At 39.5% G+C, this 20,384-nt stretch overlaps 1 protein-coding gene across 1 annotated transcript in view; it reads right to left on the bottom strand.

Moving 5' to 3' along the window:
- Positions 1–20,384, bottom strand: part of ufl1 (UFM1-specific ligase 1) — a 38,688-nt gene that overhangs the window by 8,044 nt on the left and 10,260 nt on the right. The window contains exons 3-15 of the mRNA XM_062044431.1: positions 18,837–18,865; positions 18,117–18,214; positions 15,979–16,093; positions 13,804–13,934; positions 13,656–13,714; positions 13,428–13,574; positions 10,517–10,692; positions 10,264–10,443; positions 9,067–9,193; positions 8,732–8,854; positions 7,607–7,727; positions 7,358–7,521; positions 80–210 (exon numbers count right to left, since the gene is read on the bottom strand). Coding sequence (XP_061900415.1) covers positions 80–210; positions 7,358–7,521; positions 7,607–7,727; positions 8,732–8,854; positions 9,067–9,193; positions 10,264–10,443; positions 10,517–10,692; positions 13,428–13,574; positions 13,656–13,714; positions 13,804–13,934; positions 15,979–16,093; positions 18,117–18,214; positions 18,837–18,865 — 1,601 coding nt within the window. The remainder of the gene's footprint in view (positions 1–79; positions 211–7,357; positions 7,522–7,606; positions 7,728–8,731; positions 8,855–9,066; positions 9,194–10,263; positions 10,444–10,516; positions 10,693–13,427; positions 13,575–13,655; positions 13,715–13,803; positions 13,935–15,978; positions 16,094–18,116; positions 18,215–18,836; positions 18,866–20,384) is intronic.

Genomic DNA, 20,384 nt, shown 5'->3' with positions numbered 1-20,384 from the left:
TGACAAAAACAACGCTGGCACAAGCACATTTGCAGAAAAAAAAGCTGTAAAAACGAAGTAGACAAAGCTTTCCTCTGACCTCATTGGTTATGGTGCAAGGGTTCTCAACTGACATCATCAAGTCAGCGGCAAGGAAGTTGACCAGAATGTTGGTAATGTCTGTACATATTGTTTTTAAGACATGCTTGGCAATGGGGACCTGGGATTCCTCTGTAAGGATGGAAAGGAAACATAACTGTCACACTCTAATCCTTGGATCTGATATATCTGACATTGAAGACATTGTGTACAATGACATCAAAAAAGCAGTTGTAAATGGATAATGTGTAGCGTATGTGAAAGAACTGTGCCATGAATGAATTTTGTCCACCAGAAATAGATTTGCCACTACCTGTTAAGAAAGCTCAATATTTATGGATGTTTATGCAGAGACTTTCAATTTTAAACCTTTTACTTAGAAACTGCCAAATTCGTTTACAGCTTTACTAATGTTACCATTGGCAACGTTTTATGGGTGCAAGAAGTCACTGCTGATGTGAATTTTAAAGGGTAATATTCTAATTATTATTTGTTTTCATTTAAAACACTTCCTCTACATAACATGTAATGGTGGTTTCTTGGTCAAAATTTTGCACAGATTCTGGGCAAGATGGAGTAGACACGTGTTGAGTCTCCCTCCCACAACTTTTTACATTGCCACTCTTTTAAAACTCCATAAACAAAGCCAGCGAGCGGGTGAATATATTACTCCGGAGTTGCAACCGGCAAGAAATGCCAACTCACTCGACGAAGCGGAACGCCAGAGATACCGGGGCCGGACCTAGCTCTTCCGACGGAGGTGCCGGTGAAGTCAGTATGTCGGCTATAGCTAAGCTTCTGGAAGAACACCGCCAGGCCCTCTCCACGGACTTCAGGACAGCAATTTCTACACTCGAGACAAAGATTGATAAGGTACACACCAAGGTCTCTGAACACTCTCAGAAAATTACCTCACTCGAAGAAAATGCTACTTTGCAAGATGAACGCCTGCTAGCACTGGAAGCAACATGTGCTAAGCTAACGGACATCGAGGCTAAGCTACGTGCTAAAGTTAGCGACCTCGAATCCCGGAGTCGGCGAAACAACATCCGAGTGGTCGGCATACCAGAGTCCGTGGAGGGGCCACGTCCAACTACCTTTTTTGCGGAACTACTGAAGGAGATTTTTGACGAGGATTTCTTTGAATCACCGCCGGAGTGCGACTGGGCTCATCGAACACTCGCTAGCAAGCCGAAGCCAGACCAGAGACCAAGGCCCGTTCTGATACGGCTACACAAGTACCAGGTGAAGGAGAGAATTATCCGCGAGGCCAGGGCCAGGAGAGGCAAGCTACAATACCGAGGGTACCCCGTCGCCATCTTCGAGGACTACGCACCTGAAGTGGTGGAACAACGCCAAAAATACCGCGATGTGATGCCGAAGCTCTACCAAATGGGCCTACGACCAGCATTACTGTTCCCGGCCAGGCTTGTCATAGTAACGAAGGATGGTGGTAAGAAGAGACTCGGATCGGTTACAGAGGCTGAGGACTTCTTGACATCAATCCGCACGCAAGATACCTGATGGGCTTGGATGGCTATTTACCACTAAAATACGTCTGGACATGACAACAATTTGCACCAGGACTGTGCAGCTCCTGGAATAAAGACTGTAAGTTCCAACTTTTTCAGAGGCCTGACTTATGATAACTTTACATTCACTGTGGACATTGTGGGCCTTTGTTTGTTTTGCTGTTCTAAACCTTGACCACCATTTTAGACGTGTGTTCATAATAGGAAGCAATGTTTGAGTGTTGCAATTTACACACTGGCTAACGGTGGTCACATAATTTCCAACATGGATGGTCGTAACTATTTTTGGTCTGTTTGTTTGTTCCGCTCCGTACCGGGCGTTCTTTCTTCTTTTTCCTGAGGGGCCAAGCTATTTGTAACACATTTTGATTATGCATCCTAATTTGTTTTAATCCGAACTAGTTATTCGTATGCACATTATGAGGCACTCCTTGGTCCAAAAAACATCACTAAAGCTACTGGTGCAGTGCACTGTACATTTCGGTATGTGCCTTGTTTGTTTATTTCGGTTTAATATTTCCTATATTACTATACACTCAGGTTGGGATGCGTCTCATGATAGTAGGCTCACTTTAAATTCTTATTTCGCTTTATGGAGTTCATTACTGCTACTGTAAGGGAGGAGACTCCGGAAGTTAACATTAGTCAAGTTAGGCTAAGTAAGAGCGAGAGAGCTCAGATAAGGTTCTTATTTAGGGTGGGTAGTAAGGGTAATTGCATTCTAATCTGTTGGGGTTTGTTGAAATGTGTCTTTCTGTCATTACTAGTTTGGTGTTTTGTACTATTTTGTTATTTTTATTTTTTTGCTGCTATGTCTTCCCTCTCTCCCTCCCGTCCCTCCCCGTGGGGTCTAAGGCGTGTCACACAGATTTACTGTTGGGGTCTAATAGATGGCGGATGCTGGTAGGATGACGAGTGGCGGAGTGCGTATCATCTCTTGGAACACCAAGGGCATGAACAACGCTGTCAAAATTGGTAAAGTCTTAACTCGGCTGCAGCATCTTAAAGGGGACATTATGTTTCTGCAAGAAACACACCTGAAGACATCAGAAATTCTCCGTATTAAGAGGTCTTGGATGAGCCACTTATTCCATTCCAAATTTTCTGCTAGGGCTAGAGGTTCGGCCATAATTATCCATAAGCGTGTTATGTTTGAGCCAGCAGACGTTATAGAAGATAATGAAGGTCGCTATGTTGTGGTTTCGGGCACATTACAGAACAAACCCGTAATTTTAGTCTCTGTGTATGCACCTAACTGGGATGATGACACTTTTTTCACAAGACTTTTTGCTAGGATCCCCAACGTCGATAGCCACCGCATAATCGTAGGCGGGGATTTTAACTTAGTCCAGGATGCGATTCTTGATCGATCCTCCCATACTCGAAATACACTATCCAAAGCAGCAGAGGCTGTGTCATCTTATGCAAACCAAGTAGGACTTTCAGATCCCTGGAGATTCAGGAACCCGCATGGGAAGGCATTTTCATTCTTCTCACACGTTCACCATTCGTTTTCCCGTATTGATTTCTTTTTAATAGATAACAATCTCTTGCATTGTATTAGCGCATGCGACTACCACCCGATAGCCGTCTCTGACCACGCGCCAATCTCAGTCGACATTAAATTTCCGCAAGGTGTGACCGGCCGCACAATGTGGAGGTTCAGCTCTCACTTGCTCTCGGACATTAAGTTCAAAGATTTTGTTGAAACAGAAATTCGTACCTATATTGAGTTTAATGACACCCCTGACATTGAAAATAGCATCTTGTGGGAAGCACTTAAGGCTACTGTCCGGGGACAGGTGATCGCTTATATTTCCAGGATGAGGAGGACTGAGAGGGCTAGGCTGACGGAAATTGCTAAAGAACTCCTCGACCTCGACAATGTATACGCTGTTTGTCCATCTCCATCCCTGTATAAAAAACGTATTCTGCTACATTCGGAACATGACCTGCTTATGACGCACATAGTAGAAAGACAACTGCGACAATCCAAACAATGCTTCTATGAACATGGAGACAAGGCCGGCCGACTTTTAGCTCAACGGGCCAGGGCTGCTTGCGCATCGCGGTCGATTCCCAAAATTAAACTACCCGATGGTAGTTATACTTCTGATCCAGTTGATATTAATAAATGTTTTTCTGAATTTTACACTAAATTATACACTTCTGAATGTTCTCCTATCTCCGCGATTTGCCCCAACCCCCTCGATTCATTAACATATCCTTGCATTGATGTAAACATTGCCAGGGAGCTGGGTAGACCCATTTCCTCGTCAGAGATACAGGAGGCAATTCGATCTATGCAAAATGGAAAGTCGCCCGGTCCTGATGGCTTCACAGTTGAATTTTACAAGGCTTACTCATTACTGTTATCCCCCATTTTAGCAAGAATGTTCAATGATTCCTTCAACGCCGGCCGCTTACCAGGGACTCTGTCAGAGGCTTCCATTTCATTACTTCTTAAGAAAGACAGGGATGCTACCTCTTGTGGTAGCTACAGACCGATCTCGCTTTTGAATGTGGACTGTAAGATTCTGGCGAAAGTCCTCTCTACGCGTCTTCAAACCGTGATGCCCTCAATAATTTCGGCCGATCAGACAGGCTTCATGCTGGGGAGACATCCATTCTTCAATACCAGAAGATTGTTGAACATAGTTCTCACTCCGCCATCTGATACTCCGGAGGTTGTGGTGGCGCTGGATGCGGAGAAGGCGTTCGATAGGGTGGAGTGGGGCTATTTATTTTTTATTATGGAGAAATTTGGTTTTGATCCTAAATTTATTTCTTGGGTTAGAGTCCTGTACGAGACACCGCTTGCCTCCGTACATACTAACGGCATCCGTTCAGCTTACTTCCCTCTCCAGCGTGGGACCCGGCAGGGATGTCCGCTTTCACCCTTGCTGTTTAATATAGCCATTGAACCGCTTGCTATTTGGCTTAAGAATTCGGAGGAATTTAAGGGTATCACTCGTTTCGGTCGGGTTCATAAGCTCTCCCTATATGCAGATGATCTTCTGTTGTTCGTTTCGGACCCATCGTCCTCGCTTCCCCATATACTATCGATTCTAGATCAGTTCGGTCGCTTGTCAGGGTACAAACTGAATATTCAGAAAAGCGAACTATTTTTTGTGAATAATTTGGCAAGGTCACTCCCGCGCTCACAATTCCCCTTTAGGATCTCGGAGGACGGTTTTAAATATCTGGGCGTGTTTGTCTCGAATTCTCCCACAGAGCTGTTTCGTAAAAACTTTCAAGCACTGTTAGACAAATGTAAATCGGACTTGTCCAGGTGGGCTGCCCTCCCCCTCTCCCTGGTTGGCCGCACTAACCTCATAAAAATGATTTTACTTCCGAAATTTTTATATCTCTTTCAACACATCCCTATATGTCTCAACAAATCATTTTTTGTTGGCCTTGATCAACAACTTCTTGCTTTCATTTGGCAAAACAGGCCAGCCCGCCTTAGGAAAGCCATTCTACAGCTCCCTAAGACGGAGGGTGGTCTAGCACTTCCAAACTTTAGAAATTATTTTTGGGCCTGCAATATCAATAAACTTCTGTACTGGGTCCGCTGCGACTCCCCAGCCGCCTGTCCACCTTGGGCTCACATAGAGGTAGCATCGTCTAATGGTTCCCTGCACGCGGTGATTTGCTCACAGCTACCCTTATGTTCATTGGGGACCTCCCTAAACCCAGTTGTTAAAAATACTATTAAAATTTGGACTCAATTTAGGAAACATCATGGCCTGCACAAAGCTTCCAGCGGTGCTCCGATTTTGAACAATCCCGCCTTTATCCCTGCCTGCTCTGATTCTGCGTTTCGCACCTGGTCGACTAACAGCCTTAAAATCCTCAACGACCTGTACCACGATGGAGTGTTCTCTTCGTTCGCTTCTCTGTCAACAAGATACAATATACCTAATACACATTTCTTCCGATACCTTCAAATAAGGCATTTTATTAAAAAACAATTTCCCCATTTTCCCAACCGCCCCCCAGAAGCAGAAATTGATCGGTTTCTCTCCTTTGACTCTGACAAACGACGTTTGATATCTGTAATATATAATGAAATCTGCTTTCTGAATCCACTCAACACTTCACCTGCCAGAGAATCCTGGGAGCATGACCTTGGGGCACCTATACCTGACGGGCGGTGGAGAGAAGCTTTGAGGCTGGTGCATTCATCATCTATATGCGCTAGGCATGGCCTAATACAATGTAAGATACTACATAAAGCACATTTCACTAATGCTAGACTGGCTAAAATATACCCCAACCATAGCGACGCTTGTAACCGCTGTAGACAATCCCCAGCTGACCATTTGCATATGTTCTGGACGTGCCCAAAACTGTCAAGTTTTTGGTCGGCTATTTTTGACACTGTCGGGCAGGCCCTTGATAGAAAAATAACACCCAGCCCGCTGACTGCCCTTTTTGGCGTTCCGCAGGTGGACGGTTTACCTGCAACCGCTCGTCATGTCATTGCGTTAACGACTCTGCTGGCTAGGCGCACAATTCTTTTTAAATGGAAGCTTGCGTCTCCGCCGAGCCATAACAATTGGATACAAGATGTCTTGCGGTGTCTGCAATTAGAGAAGCTTCGGTTCTCGCAGAAAGGATCTGTGGTATCTTTCCATAAAACTTGGGGCCCCCTCCTGGACCTTATTAGGGACAAGCTTGACATCACCCCAAGCGATTCGGGTAACACAACTTAGACAGAACTGACCGCTGAAGACCCCCCCCCCCCCTCATTCCTTGTGTTTATTTACTTTTACGTTATATTTTATTGCATATCTTAGGTATTATTTATTTATTTATTTCACCTTATTTACTCTTTATTTACTTCAATATAGTTTGTTAGATTGAAGCTAAGTTTGCATATATTCATGTGTGTCTATATTTGTTGTGGGCACTAGGCAACAATTACCTTGGGAATTAAGTGGGTGGGTATGGTAAGGGATGGGGTTTATTATGTTATATATTGAAAAATGTGCAGATACTCCAACTTGCTGTTACCATGATTCATTATGCAGTATTGTCTGCAAAATTCAATAAAAATATTTGGAAAAAAAAAAAAAAATTTTGCACAGATTATGTTTTACAGACGATCTTCAAACCGCTAACTGACCGTCACTTTAGGATGCACTGTTTGTGTCTTATTCACGTGGCTGGGTCTTCTCCCCTTCAGCCATGTTTTTAGTACTTCCATATGGAATCTACTGACAGATATAAGTTCAAACTATATGCTACTTTGTATTTGAAATGGCAACAGCGGAGGATGCATGTGCATGAACGAGCCAGTCTGCCCCACAACAGGACAATAGAGAAAAATAAGTACAATATTGACTACAACGTCCAACTACAATGGCAGGCTCACGCAAAGGTCTTCGGGTAAATCTTTACCATCTAGGGAGATATCCGCTGTTGTCACCAATTGGAAAAACGTCATAAATCCATCCGAGGACTTTGTTTTCTGACTGTGCCTTATAATTCAAATTCAATAGTTTTACACTCACATTCACACACTAGGGTCAATTAAGTGTTGCCAATCAACCTATCCCCAGGTGCATGTCTTGGATGAAAATGCACTTCATAATCGGATAATTTTTTCAAGGTCCATGTACACAGTAACATTCTAATCCAAATTATGATAAGATTAAATAAATGTTGCCCATGCACACGTGGCTATTGATGGTGGTGGCTGAAATGTGGGGAATGAGTAAATACTGTAGCTGTAAATTTACCTGAGAAAAAAAGTGCGCCTTTTTCAAAAAGTCTGATGTTGTTGTACAGGTTGGTTATTTCCTCCTGCAGATCCTTAACAGACTTTTTGTTGCCCCCTGAAATTAAGCTGGAGCTAGACATGAACAAACTCTGTAGCACCTCCTGGTAGGCTTTATTCAATGGCCTGCAGAGAAAGGGAATTGTTTGCTCTTAAACTTGGAAGTTTGAGAAAATGCAAAAGGAAGAAAAGCCAAATACATATGCATTACCGTACTAAAAGCTCTGCCAGCTCAGAACAGATTTCTTGTGGACAGTCAGTCACCCGCTCTTCTAACACAGCTAGTATTTCTTCCTGGGTCATTAACGAGGCTTGTTGCTTTTTACTAAGATCTGTGGAGAAAGCAAACCCCCAGAATTAGTTGCTGTGCAACTACAATTAACTGTATCTTGCATGAAGACAGTTGACATGCAGTAACTAATTTAGGGGTAAAGACATTTACATTTATTTAATTAAACATGCATACCAAGTCACAATAGTTACATCCCGAGTCCACAGCCACACACATATTTCCGAAAAGGAGTAGAAAGAAAGCACAACTTATTTATTCTAGCCCTACTCCATACTACAGTCAAACTTTACTTATAAAGTGCTTTTCATATATAAAAGAAATGCAACACCAAGTGCTTTAGACTTAAAAACAATACCCCGATGACCCACATCCCCAGTCATCGCACGCACAAACACAAATGAATGCATGGCTGAGTACAGAGGAGCTAGGTGGAGAAACACTATCCCAGTAGCTATCTGCACCAGGAGTTTACCAGACCACGGACACCAGGACGTGGTCAAAAGTTTACATACACTTGTAAAGAACATAATGTCACAGCTGTCTTGAGTTTCCAATCATTTCTACAACTCTTATTTTTTTGTGATAGAGTGATTGGAGCACATACTTGTTGGTCACATGTCAGAAAACCAACAAATATAGCTGAACTGCACCAATTTTGTGAAGAGGAGTGGTCAAAATTCAACCAGAAGTTTGCCAGAAGCTTGTAGATGGCTACCAAAAGCGCCGTATTGCAGTGAAACTTGCCAAGGGACATGTAACCAAATGTTAACATTGCTGTATGTATACTTTTGACCCAGCAGATTTGGTCACATTTTCAGTAGACCCATAATAAATTCATAAAAGAACCAAACTTAATGAATGTTTTTTGTGACCAATCACTCTATCACAAAAAAATAAGAGTTGTAGAAATTATTGGAAACTCAAGACAGCGATGACATTATGTTCTTTACAAGTGTATGTCAATTTTTGATCGTGACTGTATGTGTGTTTATAAAGGTTAGAGTAGCAGCCACGGGCATAGGTAAGAATGATTTGCGTGTATACTTTTCTGCAAAGGTCTGGTTTCTTCATCGCTGTCGTCATCTTTTCTTCCCTTCTTCTTTGTTTTACGAGTTCGGAATTCTCTGGCATTGCCTCCTCCACTTGATTTTACAGTGCCACTGCCCTCTGAGAAAACATTTACCATAATATACAGTATGAATCACAGAGTAGATTAGATTTGATATAACTAATGATCCCTTCAGTGTGTACTCTCAGGGAAATAAAGTTCCAGTAGCTGCAACACTGTATAAGGTATACAGGACAATGCAAATGCACATATCTTTATACACATAAAACACAAATGTTTAAATTAGAAATCAACTATAAAAGATTCAAACCTGCATTTTTTTTCCTGCGCTCTACTTCTTTCTTTTCTTTTTTTGACAGCCCTACATTTTCAGTTACCACAGATGCTTGCTTCAGATCCTCTTCCGTGATCAGCAACACTGGATTGCTCTTGACCTCCTAAGAGCCACAGCACACTACAATAAGGTTGTATTCTTCACTTGGACATGTTTGCACATTTTAAAATCTTGTTTCCACTAGACAAGTAAGTTATGTGGATTGAATGTTGTTACACTATTCATGTAGCTGACCTAGTTAACTTACTACCAAGGGCCAAGAAAGAGAGAAGGAATCACACAGAGTCCAAACACTCTAAGCAAATTACAGTATTTTCCAAACTATAAGCCCCTACCTTTTTCTCAAGCTTTGAACCATGCGGCTTATACAACGGTCCGTCTAATCTATGGATTTTTCTTTGCTAGCGGCCATAATGTTTTGTATACAACAAACTTACATAGTAGTAACACTGACAGAAACTGAAATGGTGTGATTTTTTGTGCTGTGGTGCCATCTTTTGGATGAGTTCGCTCACTGCAGGTGCTGCGGGTTGAAAGTCTGCAATATGTTCTTCTGTTTTGTGCCTTGAAGTGAGAGTATTAGTGCCGTTCAGTCTACTAGTTGTCTATAACGTTTCTACTCGTATTGTTTCTTCATTCATCACTCTAAGCAAAGTTTGTAAGTTTTACAATATAACCTAAACAATTCATATTGACTAAAATGTCACATGTTTGATCGTAGTGTTTTCATGCATATTTTGTAGGTGCTATCGTAATGTAATGAAACTAGCGTTGTTAACATCAGCTAATAAGCTAACACTTTTACAAGTATATGTGTTGGTATTAACATACAACGGCATTCTTTTTGTATTGTTTTAGTTTCACAAATTCCTCGGCAAATTCACCAAATCGACACCATGGACTTATTGAGTCTGTTTAGCTGTTAGGAGAGCTAGTTTCAGAAGCAAGTGGGTCCATGACAATGTTTGATCAGCCGTTTTACTGCCGGCACCGTTAGGAAACAATTAAGGTGAGCAAATAAATATTTACAAAATCTTTGTGTAAATGTCTCATTTCACAACGTATATATCAGCAGCTTATAGTCTGGTGTGGCTAATATATGGAAAAATGTTTAATTGTTCTAAAATTTGGTGGGTGTGCGCTCTATACGGTAAACTGAACTGACTTACATACCTTCTGAGCTTTCTTATGTATGGCGTCGTCAAATAGACCAAGGCATTCACTGATGAATTTTTCAGTAACTACAATTGTGTCTCCCAATACTGTACACGTGGAGTGCACATTTGTGTTCCTCATGGCCTGGTTGATCAACATCCCAATGTCCTCCATAGACAGGCAGCTTGGCAAAATTGGCTAAACCAGTCATAAATGACAGAGCATTAGAAACTTGCCAGAGATGAGGTAACAATAAATCTACAGACTGTACCTGTATGTCAGTCCATGTGCCAGAGTTTACAGCTTCCTCTATAGAGGCTTCTACCTGGTCAACCAGTCCCTGGCCCACACAGGCTGCTCTGAGGAAAAGCAGCTTACTGGATTTGAAGCGCTTCTTAATGTAACTGTTGGGGTCTGGGATGCCCAGCCTGACCAATGCATCAAATTCTGTGAAACACACCATAAAAATATTACACAGGTCAAAACAAAGAAACCCAAACAACAATGCTGTAAATATTAGGCATCTTATGCTGTAACTTTCTTGTGAGACTTATTCTGAGGATTTTAATTTACAATATTGGGACATAGAACACAGGCCGACTATAGGTAAAAGTAAGCAAAAATGCTGTTTTTTGATACGCTTAACCATGCCCCTACATGATGCGGCCCAAAATACGGCACATTGTCACTTTTATTTTTGTAGCCTCTTGCGTATCGACACTTCGACGGCTGTCAGCGCATAGATAGCACAACAATAGCATGTTTAAAGTTAGCTTGTAAAAGAAAAGAGGACAGTGAAAATCTGCAATTCTAAGAAAACCGATGTTTAGAGGTGAGAACAACAAATTAAATGCAATAAAATCTAGTAGCACTAAAAAAGTAGGATTCCTGTCACACACATTTTCTGTCTTTTGGCTTTCTGTCTTTATACTTAAAAGGGAAAGTGCTTTAACGCCCTTCTTGTATATTTATTTTAGATTCATGACAGAGGTATGTATTTTGTTTTATATTTGTTTTTATTTATATTTACGTCAAAATTAAAATTAAATTTTATTTAAGTAGATGTTTTGGATGAACATGACATTTTTTTTAATATTACAGTATAATTGCTTGTAACTAGGTCTGTCAAAGTTAATGCGATAACGCGTTAACTATAAATTTCAATAACGGCACTAATTTTTTTAACGGCCGATTAACTCAAACGCGTCCTGTTTGACCCTCGGGCAATGCCGTAGCGGGGGGAATTTGGCTGTAGTTCACTTGCTACTGATGAGCCACACACGAGCAGAAATGGACAAAGGAAAGGCGACCTTATGGAAATATCAGGTTGAAAGCCAAGAAAGGACTCTTTTTCACAGGATTTTTCTCATGGTTGAAGAGTGCAGCCAAGTTAGATGTACGGCTGCAACTCCTGCATTTGGCACATTTAGTGACTTGTCAACAACAACACGGGGTAAGAAACGCCGTTAATACACGTTTGTATTTGGTGACGATAACAGCGACATCATCATCATCTACGTCTACTCCTGGTAAAAGCCTACTTTAATAATTAGATTTGCTTTTTAACTATCAATAGTTATCATAATCAGCTCGGTTCCTTGTTCTGTACTTGGTAATGTTAATGTAAAGTGTTTGCTTTACTTTCATTTGTAGTTTTAATACTTTTGAAAAAAAGGTCTTTATTTTTACTCCATCCTCTTTTGCTTATTTGTTTTTAAACTAATTGCCAACATTGACCCCTATGAAATATTTTCCAGATGGAAAAAGAAAGCAGTACATGAATCCAGGTTTTATTTTGTGCAATACTAAGAAAGTAACATGGCATTGTTGTAGTTTAGCAAATTTCTTCAACATAACACTTAACAATTGCAAACATGTTACTATATGAATAATTGGATAGTGTTTTGATGTATTTGATGATTGATCGATAGAGAAATAAATATGTTACATTTAAACATTTTAAGATTTCATCATTACACAAATAAAACATTTTTACCACATGAACATACACAAAAGTAACACAAATTGGTACCATTGAGTATTTATTCCCAGTTTAAATGTGAAAAGTAGTCATCCCTATTTGTCAGAGATGTTTTGTAATGTTATTTTGTGATATTTGCACTTAAATAAATGCTAGTACATCAGTTAAGGAATATGTGTAAATTATTTTATAACATGTTTTGGTCGAGTCCTTCGACAATCAAAGCATGTTCATAACAATTCACATTTTGTGGTATTTATGCGTGAAACTGTTATAAACATGGAAGTATAGCTCCTCCCCTAATGCAAGTGTTCCTAAAGCAGGTATACAAATTCTGTATTTCTAAAAAAATATAAAATCTGGCAAGACACCAACACACAGTAGGCATTTATTATTATCATAAATCATGTTTGTCCTTTTTGTGTTGAGCTGTTTAAAAAAGCATTAAGTTTTAAATAAATCTCATTAAAGCAAATTAATCGTCCGTTCATAGTGTTAAAACCTGAAAATGATCTGTCTAGGGTACACTTATTAATGATGAAAAATTGTATATATCTGCGATTATAGTGATTACTTTTGAGTTGTCTATAAACAATGTGATTAATTGCGATTAAATATTTTAATCGTTTGACTGCCTTACTTGTAACCTCCATCCATCCATTTTCTACCGCTTATTCTCTTCGGGGTCGCGGGGGGCGCTGGAGCCTATCTCAGCTACAATCGGGCGGAAGGCGGGGTACACCCTGGACAAGTCGCCACCTCATCGCAGGGCCAACACAGATGTAACCTGACGTACCCAAATAATAAATGGAGCTTATTGAAATTTTTTGGTTAGCCTGTAAGATTTGAGGACGCCTGGTATGTCATAAGAAAAATCTGTAACACTGCTACTAATAAGTTAACGATAACACAAACATTAGTCTTTAAATTAATGTATAAAGTTTTAATTAGGCTTTTTGTTTTAAACAATTCAGTTTTTCGCATTATGAAACAATTACAAGCATACCATTTACACTATTGTACTTACAAAATGTGCAATTACACAGCAGGACACACTGAACATTGACTTTAAGACCAAGGAAATTTCCAAACTGTGATTATGGTATACCGTTCCCCCCTAATAACCAAAAATAACCAAGGATGCATACTTAAAAGTAAATAGAATGATTTCAGAAAAAAAAAATATAGATAAAAGAAATACCTAAATATCCATTCTGTTGGAAGAAAGAATCAACCCAAGTGTTTTGTGTTTTGGAGTAGATATTGGGGATGTATACAGCTTTGTCCCGACGCCCTCCAACAATTGTTCCTTTAAGGCGCCCGGTATTCACTAGTTCTTCTACAACAGCTGGACATATGGAAACAGTTACAACATGGTAACAAGCATCAACAGCAGCAACAAAAAACAAGAAAAGCAGTTTTTCCTTACAATATAGTAAGTGCTCCTGTAGTCCAAATGCACCAATCATGCCACTCACTTGTGTTGGCCTAAAAGTTCAAGAGTAACTGAATAATTTCAAATGTATAAACACAACACAATCCAGTTTAGGTTAATGGTTTGAACTTCAGTATATTACCGTGTGATGGCACTGAATAGACCTCTTATTTTGGCCTTGTGGCGAGCAACAAAGGCAGGAGTAAATATGACCCCTTGATTGGACTGATCCATTTCTCCCTGGATCACTCTCCCAAGACGCTTTGTAAGCTCCTATGGTTCATGAAAAAGAGCAAAGTCAGAATTTCTGCTTTCACCACTTTATAGGTACATTTACTTTAAAAAGTTACATTTAATTTAGAATACATATTTCTCTCTTCCATCTGGGGATGACCTAAAATCTATATCTCAATATATATTGCTGCCTCCTGTGATAATGATATATATCACAACATATAACTTGGTATAAAAATGATAGTAGAAACATTTCAAAACGAAGACTGATCTGAGAGAACAAAATTGGGACAATGCATCTAATGAAAATTATGTAGATTAAGTATATGGTAATTTCTAAATATTTACATTATGCTCGACGACAAACATTGTTCATGCACACAACTTACTATGAAGCATAACAAGAGAAATTAACCATGAATGATAAAGGGATTACAAATTGTTTTTAACAAGGAAAACGCATCAGATAGGACATTAATAACACAAAGGTCTATAGTGGCAGAAAATAAGTAGGCTACAAAACATATAAAAACAACCCAACGGGCATCTTATGAACATGTAGGAAATAATATTACAGCCACGTATTAGACAGGAACAAAAACAATATGAGAGCAACATAGGGCATCCTAAACAGAATCATTAAGAATGATTCCAAGAAGAATTACCCACAATACTTATTCTCAGATGGAAATGTACAAATGGACAATATAAACAAAGTGGTTGAACCCTTCAATAACTACTTTGTAAATAATGGACCATGACTGGAAGAAAATATTCCAGATTCATTGTCAATAGAGGACTTCAATGATACCATAAGCAAAAATCCTAGTTCGATTTTCCTCACATAAATGACAGAAGAGGAAATAATACAAGACCTCAATTGACTTTAACAGAATTGATATGGAAATGATAGAAAGGGTTATGGAAGAAATCTCAGAACCATAAATGAACAAACAAAATGAAAATAGCAAAAGTTGTATCAAAGACTGGAGACAAACACCAATTTATAAATTATAGACCTTTTTTTTATTTCCCAAAATTTCAGAAACCATACATATTTTGCAAGAGAATGCACATATTCATAGATAAAAGTGGAATACTTTCAAACAGCCAATATGGATACAGAGTTAACATTTCAACATCGATGACACTAATCAAAATAACGGAGGAAATTATCAATGCACAAACAAGTGTGGAGCTGCAGTGTTTATGGACCCAACAAAAGCATTTGATACAATTAATGATAAAATCTTGATTAACATATTAGAACAGTATGGCATCGGAGGCTAGGTCTCGAACTGGGTAAAAACTACCTAACCAACATCCTTATACTTTAGCAGATAGCATTTTTGTTTGATTTGTTTCTTATATTTATTCAATTGTTGGTTTTAAGCTGCAGTCAGTTTTTTACTTGTAGCTTCATGAGTAATGCTCTCAGGTAAACAGGAACATTTAACATAACAAGAATGAAAGTTATGGCAAATAGGAACATCGTTGATTTTTTTCAACTTTTTTCCCTAAAATTAAATACAATTGTATCTGATTAATTGGTTTAATCAAACAAACTAATAAATAAATTACTGGACTACTAAAATATTGAATAGCTGCAGCCCAAGCAGTGTTTATGAGAGACTACATCCAATTTGGTGTTGCTTTTATTTTATTTTGAACATGCATACAATTTGTGCATGAAAAGAAACAACCTGCCAGTAGTCACTTCTTCAACTGAAGATCAACATGAGTTATTTGTCAATTGGGCCTTTGACCTCAACCACATCTGACATGTGGGTCGCTGCACTTTGAAATTAATATAGGCATGACTGATTGAACTAAATAATCCTCAATCATTAGACCTACAACATCCATCTTACCTTTGCCCTTCGCAGACCAAAATATCGGAAACTCTTGACATATTACCTGAAACCTTTTTGGCAAAATCCAAAGTAATCTTATTCTTCAAGGAGAACTACAATGAGTACAATTTCATTGTCAGTTTTCTAACGGACTAGTAGTCATAGACGACCCGCTGTTTCACAGTTTGAGTAATTATTTGAAGAAAAAGAATGGCAAAAGTTTCACTCACCTCAGTTAAGAAGTCCCCAGGAAGATCATAGCTTTTACAAAGCTCTGCAATGCTGATCAAACCAGTTTCCTGTAGTCTGTCATTTGTTTCTTCCGCTAAATGGTTCAGGTAGGTGCTGTAGACCACAGAACAAAGGCCGATTTGGAAAATATGAAGGTAGCACAAAAAAACCACGAAAAAAGTTCAACCCTTAATTGTTCACATCTATCAAAAAAATTACTCTACAAAAGTAATCTTGGATGGACATGTGGCAGGATTCCAAAGAATGTGTCCAGCGAAACACACCAGACTTTATGCAGCAAGGACACAGCATCTTTAAATCTTCAGTATTCCATTCCTGTCAAAAGTTCTAGGGAAAAAAAGTTACAGCTCAACTGCAGGATTACATCAAACAAAACAACCCTTTTGAGAAGTTTCAGTCTGGTTTCCACACACTGGCCACAGCACAGAAACAACCCTGTCAGGGTCACCAAAGACCTCCCGATGGCAGCACACACTGGTTACCTATCCTCTTTAAACTCACAGCAGCCTTTGATACAACTGATCACAACATCCTACCCCACCGCCTGCACTACACCATTAGACTATTAGGACATGTTCACAACTGGTTAACCTAATATTTGACTGGCAGAACTGAGCATATCGCATGTCACCCACAATGTTAACGGCGGTATCCCCCAGGGCTCAGTGCTGGGAACCATCTACATGCTCCTCCTGGGTGATTTCATTAGCAGGCATTGGCTTTAATTTCACTGTTATGTTAATGACACACAGTTCTAACTTAAAGACAAGCCTCACTTCTTCTTCTCCTTCTACACTGACCTGGAGGAGATTGAGGGGTGCGTGAGGCTAAACTTTGTTCAGCTAAAGAGTTGCAAAACAGACTTCATCCAGCACACATCTTCCAGCATCACCAGCATTACTTTTTTGGGTAAAACATCTCCCTCTCCACATCTGTCACCAATCTGGATGTTACTCACATCAAACATCTCTGTAAAACATCTTTCTACCACCTCAGAAACATCACCAAACTCAGTTCCCCCTCCCCCTAGGTGAGTGCCAAGAAGCTTGTCCACAACTTCATCTTCTCCAGGTTGAACTACTGCACTGCACTCCTCATCGGGATCCCTGGGAAAAGTATCCAGAAGCTTCAATACATACAATATGGCGCTGCCAGGATCCTGATGAGGGTGCGCAAATTTGGCCACATCGCCCCCATCCTGAAGTCCCTTTACCGGCACCCCATTTCACTCAGAATTGAATACAAGGTCTCCCTTCCTACCCACCAGTGCATTAATTCATGGACATGTCACCTTATACCTCCATACGCCTCAGACTTCCATACGTTCCCTCCCTCCGTTCTATATCCACATACAACCTCCAAGCTCAAAGAACCAAGGCCTTCTCCGCTGCTGCTCCTAGACTGTGGAATGCCCTCCCTGACCACCGAAGGGCCCCAAAGACAACAGCTGTTTTTAAACAAAACTTAAAACAATTGTCTTATTTTTTTTCCCATCCATCCATCCATCCATTTTCTACCGCTTATCCCTTTCGGGGTCGCGGGGGATGCTGGAGCCTATCTCGGCTGCATTCGGGCGGTAGGCGGGGTATCCCCTGGACAAGTCGCCACCTCATCGCACTTATTTTCTTTTAAAAAAAACATGACTAAAAAATGTCCGTAGGTTTTCTTTTTAACCTTTGATGTTCCTACATAATATTTTGTATTATCTCCCCTCAGTAGCACTTTGATATTCTAGATAAAGAAAGCATGTTATAAGATGAATTTAATATTACTATTATCCCACATTTCTTTGATCATATGTGCTCCTTTACCTTAACCATGAATTGTTGTACGGTCAGTGATCAGGTCAACGCATATGTCAGTGCACACATCAGTAAAGTGACTCCAAATGTTGTGCTCGCTGGCAAATTTTAAAATACACCCCGGAGGGACTTTAGATAAAATGGTTACCAAGTTTTAAGGAAATAAATGACGTACATTAAAAACATTTTCCTTAATGATATTCTGACAATAAAATGGTGTCCTAATTGTGGCCTCTTTCTAAAGTTACCGTAATTTCAATTATGAAAGCGAGAGATTAATCCAAATGAACAAGAATAGGTAAAGTCATACTCACTTGTCGATAAGTTGTCCCAGCACAAGCTGAATATTTTTATCAGTTCTTGCAATATCATTCGCTTTATTTTCAACATGGACCCAATCCACATTGACAATCTGTATAGAAGAAGACCATAATATAAATATTTACAATTGAAAAGCTACACATCATCCAAAAACAATAACAACTTTCTGTTGGACATTGCGGAAAACTTTCTGTTGGACATTGCGGACAAAAGCCTGACTCTTTATGAACAATTCGGTACACTTTATTTTATAAACCATATTTTGTTTTGTATATGATTGCTTTGTATTTCAATTACTTACTTTTTAGTAAAAGAACTGTGACCTAATGTCTGTTTATTTACATGGTATCAGTATAGAAATATATTAAACCACTCCTCATACGTCATCAGCCTGATTTGTAGAAACTACCCTGAACTGTGAACTGCGGTGGAAACACAAACCACACACTTCTACAGGAACCTACAGATCCAGGAACCTCTGGTTCCAGGAACCAAAAGTTCAGAATTTTTGGTTGAAAAGGGCCTAAAGAATGCACCACTGAGCACTAAATTGTGCATAGTAAGAATACACCAAAATGACTTTATCACATTTTGGACTTTGGAAGAAAGAAGATCATAACACTTAGAGTAGAGTAGCTAGCAATACCTAATGTTATACTTCCAACTTGAAGCCAAGATACCATATGTCAAGTTTTCAATAGACTACACAGTACCTGCTGGAGTTCCACAATGTTGATTCGCCCTGAAAAATACAACATTTGTGTTATGCTGGCAACAATAGAATACAGGACAGGGCTGCAAGATTATAGATGGTGAATTGAAAAATTGACACTGCAACTCTCTCGGACAATTTTTTGACAGCGCATACACAAGAAAATTCAATTATTTGATGCGAACCCCCCAGTGTCCTAGTTTACGAGATTTCCGGAGTGCGAACAGTCTGGTCTGTTGGATAATTGTTATGCTTTAGGTTGCGAACAAAAATTCGGGTTACAAACCTCCCCACCGCAAGCTGGCATATGTCACAGTAAACCCAGTAAGATCCGACAAATGCAGCAGGCCTTACTCACTAGTATTAGCTTAAAGCTAGAGATTGACATAACTTGGTTTTTCATCCATTGGAAAGAAAAAAAGTTAAGTGTGAAAAGCTGTGCTGAGAAGAACTATATGACAATTATTGAGTAAAAAAAATAAATCATCAAGAAACAAACGAGCGTAGGGCGGGAGTGATAAAACGAAAACGATATTTATACACACATTTATACACCCTACCCTTTAAATAGGCCCATTTTAGTATCCGTATCCACTCGGCAGCCATTGCACCGGTCACCCAGGAGGGGGGTCCTCCACATCTGCGGTCCCCTCCAAGGTTTCTCAAATGTGCAAAATGACGTCGCTTCCGGATTTGTTTGGTCCAACATTAAGCTTTGCATCAATATAGTGATCTATTACATGTTCAATGAACGTTCATTATGTATCTGTATATTTAAACTCAGAGCAAACTTACATGAAGGAGAATGTTGTTTTAAATGCACCTTATGACATTTATTCATGAAAATAAGGAGACGCTGCCGATGTTGTGTTTGACGGAAAAGAAGCTCCAAGTAGATAATGTGAAGGTCCGCCCTCCCAGGTTATTTATTACCTTACTTTAAAAAACTAGTTGTTTATAATGAATTATATTGTGTTGTTTTTCATACAATATCTACAGTTTTTCTTTTGTATTTTTTTAAGGCATGTTACATGTAAAATTGTGGTGTTTGGTGGGGGCAAGCACAGATTGAATTTTTTCAAGATACGAGCTGCGTCATAGAACAATTTAACTCGTATCCCGAGGCACCACTGTATGTTGCATGCTAGTGTAAATTGAGATTGCAATTTTTTTCCGATATTTTGTGCAGCCCGATACAGAATACGAGTATTTTTAGGGCTGCAGCTATCGATTATATTAATTATTGAGTAAACTATCGATGAGATTGTTTAAAATAATCAAGTGTTCGGCTAAAACATATTTTATACCCTCAATGCACATTAAAGGCAAATAGTTCAAATAAAAAGCTATTGCAAGCTATGCATGCCATAAAAAGCTATTGCAAGCTATGCATGCCATAAACATTCTTTTTTCCAAATAAAAGCACATCTTTAACATTGAAATTGCACTTTTAACGTGTGCATTAATCAAAACGTATTTCTCCACGACACCCACCGCTCTTAGGTGCGTTCTAACGCAGCGACTGTGAGTAAACTACAGTATGTCCGCG

This window comes from Entelurus aequoreus, linkage group LG04, assembly GCF_033978785.1.
Source record: "Entelurus aequoreus isolate RoL-2023_Sb linkage group LG04, RoL_Eaeq_v1.1, whole genome shotgun sequence".
Taxonomy (NCBI): Eukaryota; Metazoa; Chordata; class Actinopteri; order Syngnathiformes; family Syngnathidae; genus Entelurus; species Entelurus aequoreus.
This window is presented reverse-complemented; position numbering and strand designations above follow the sequence as displayed.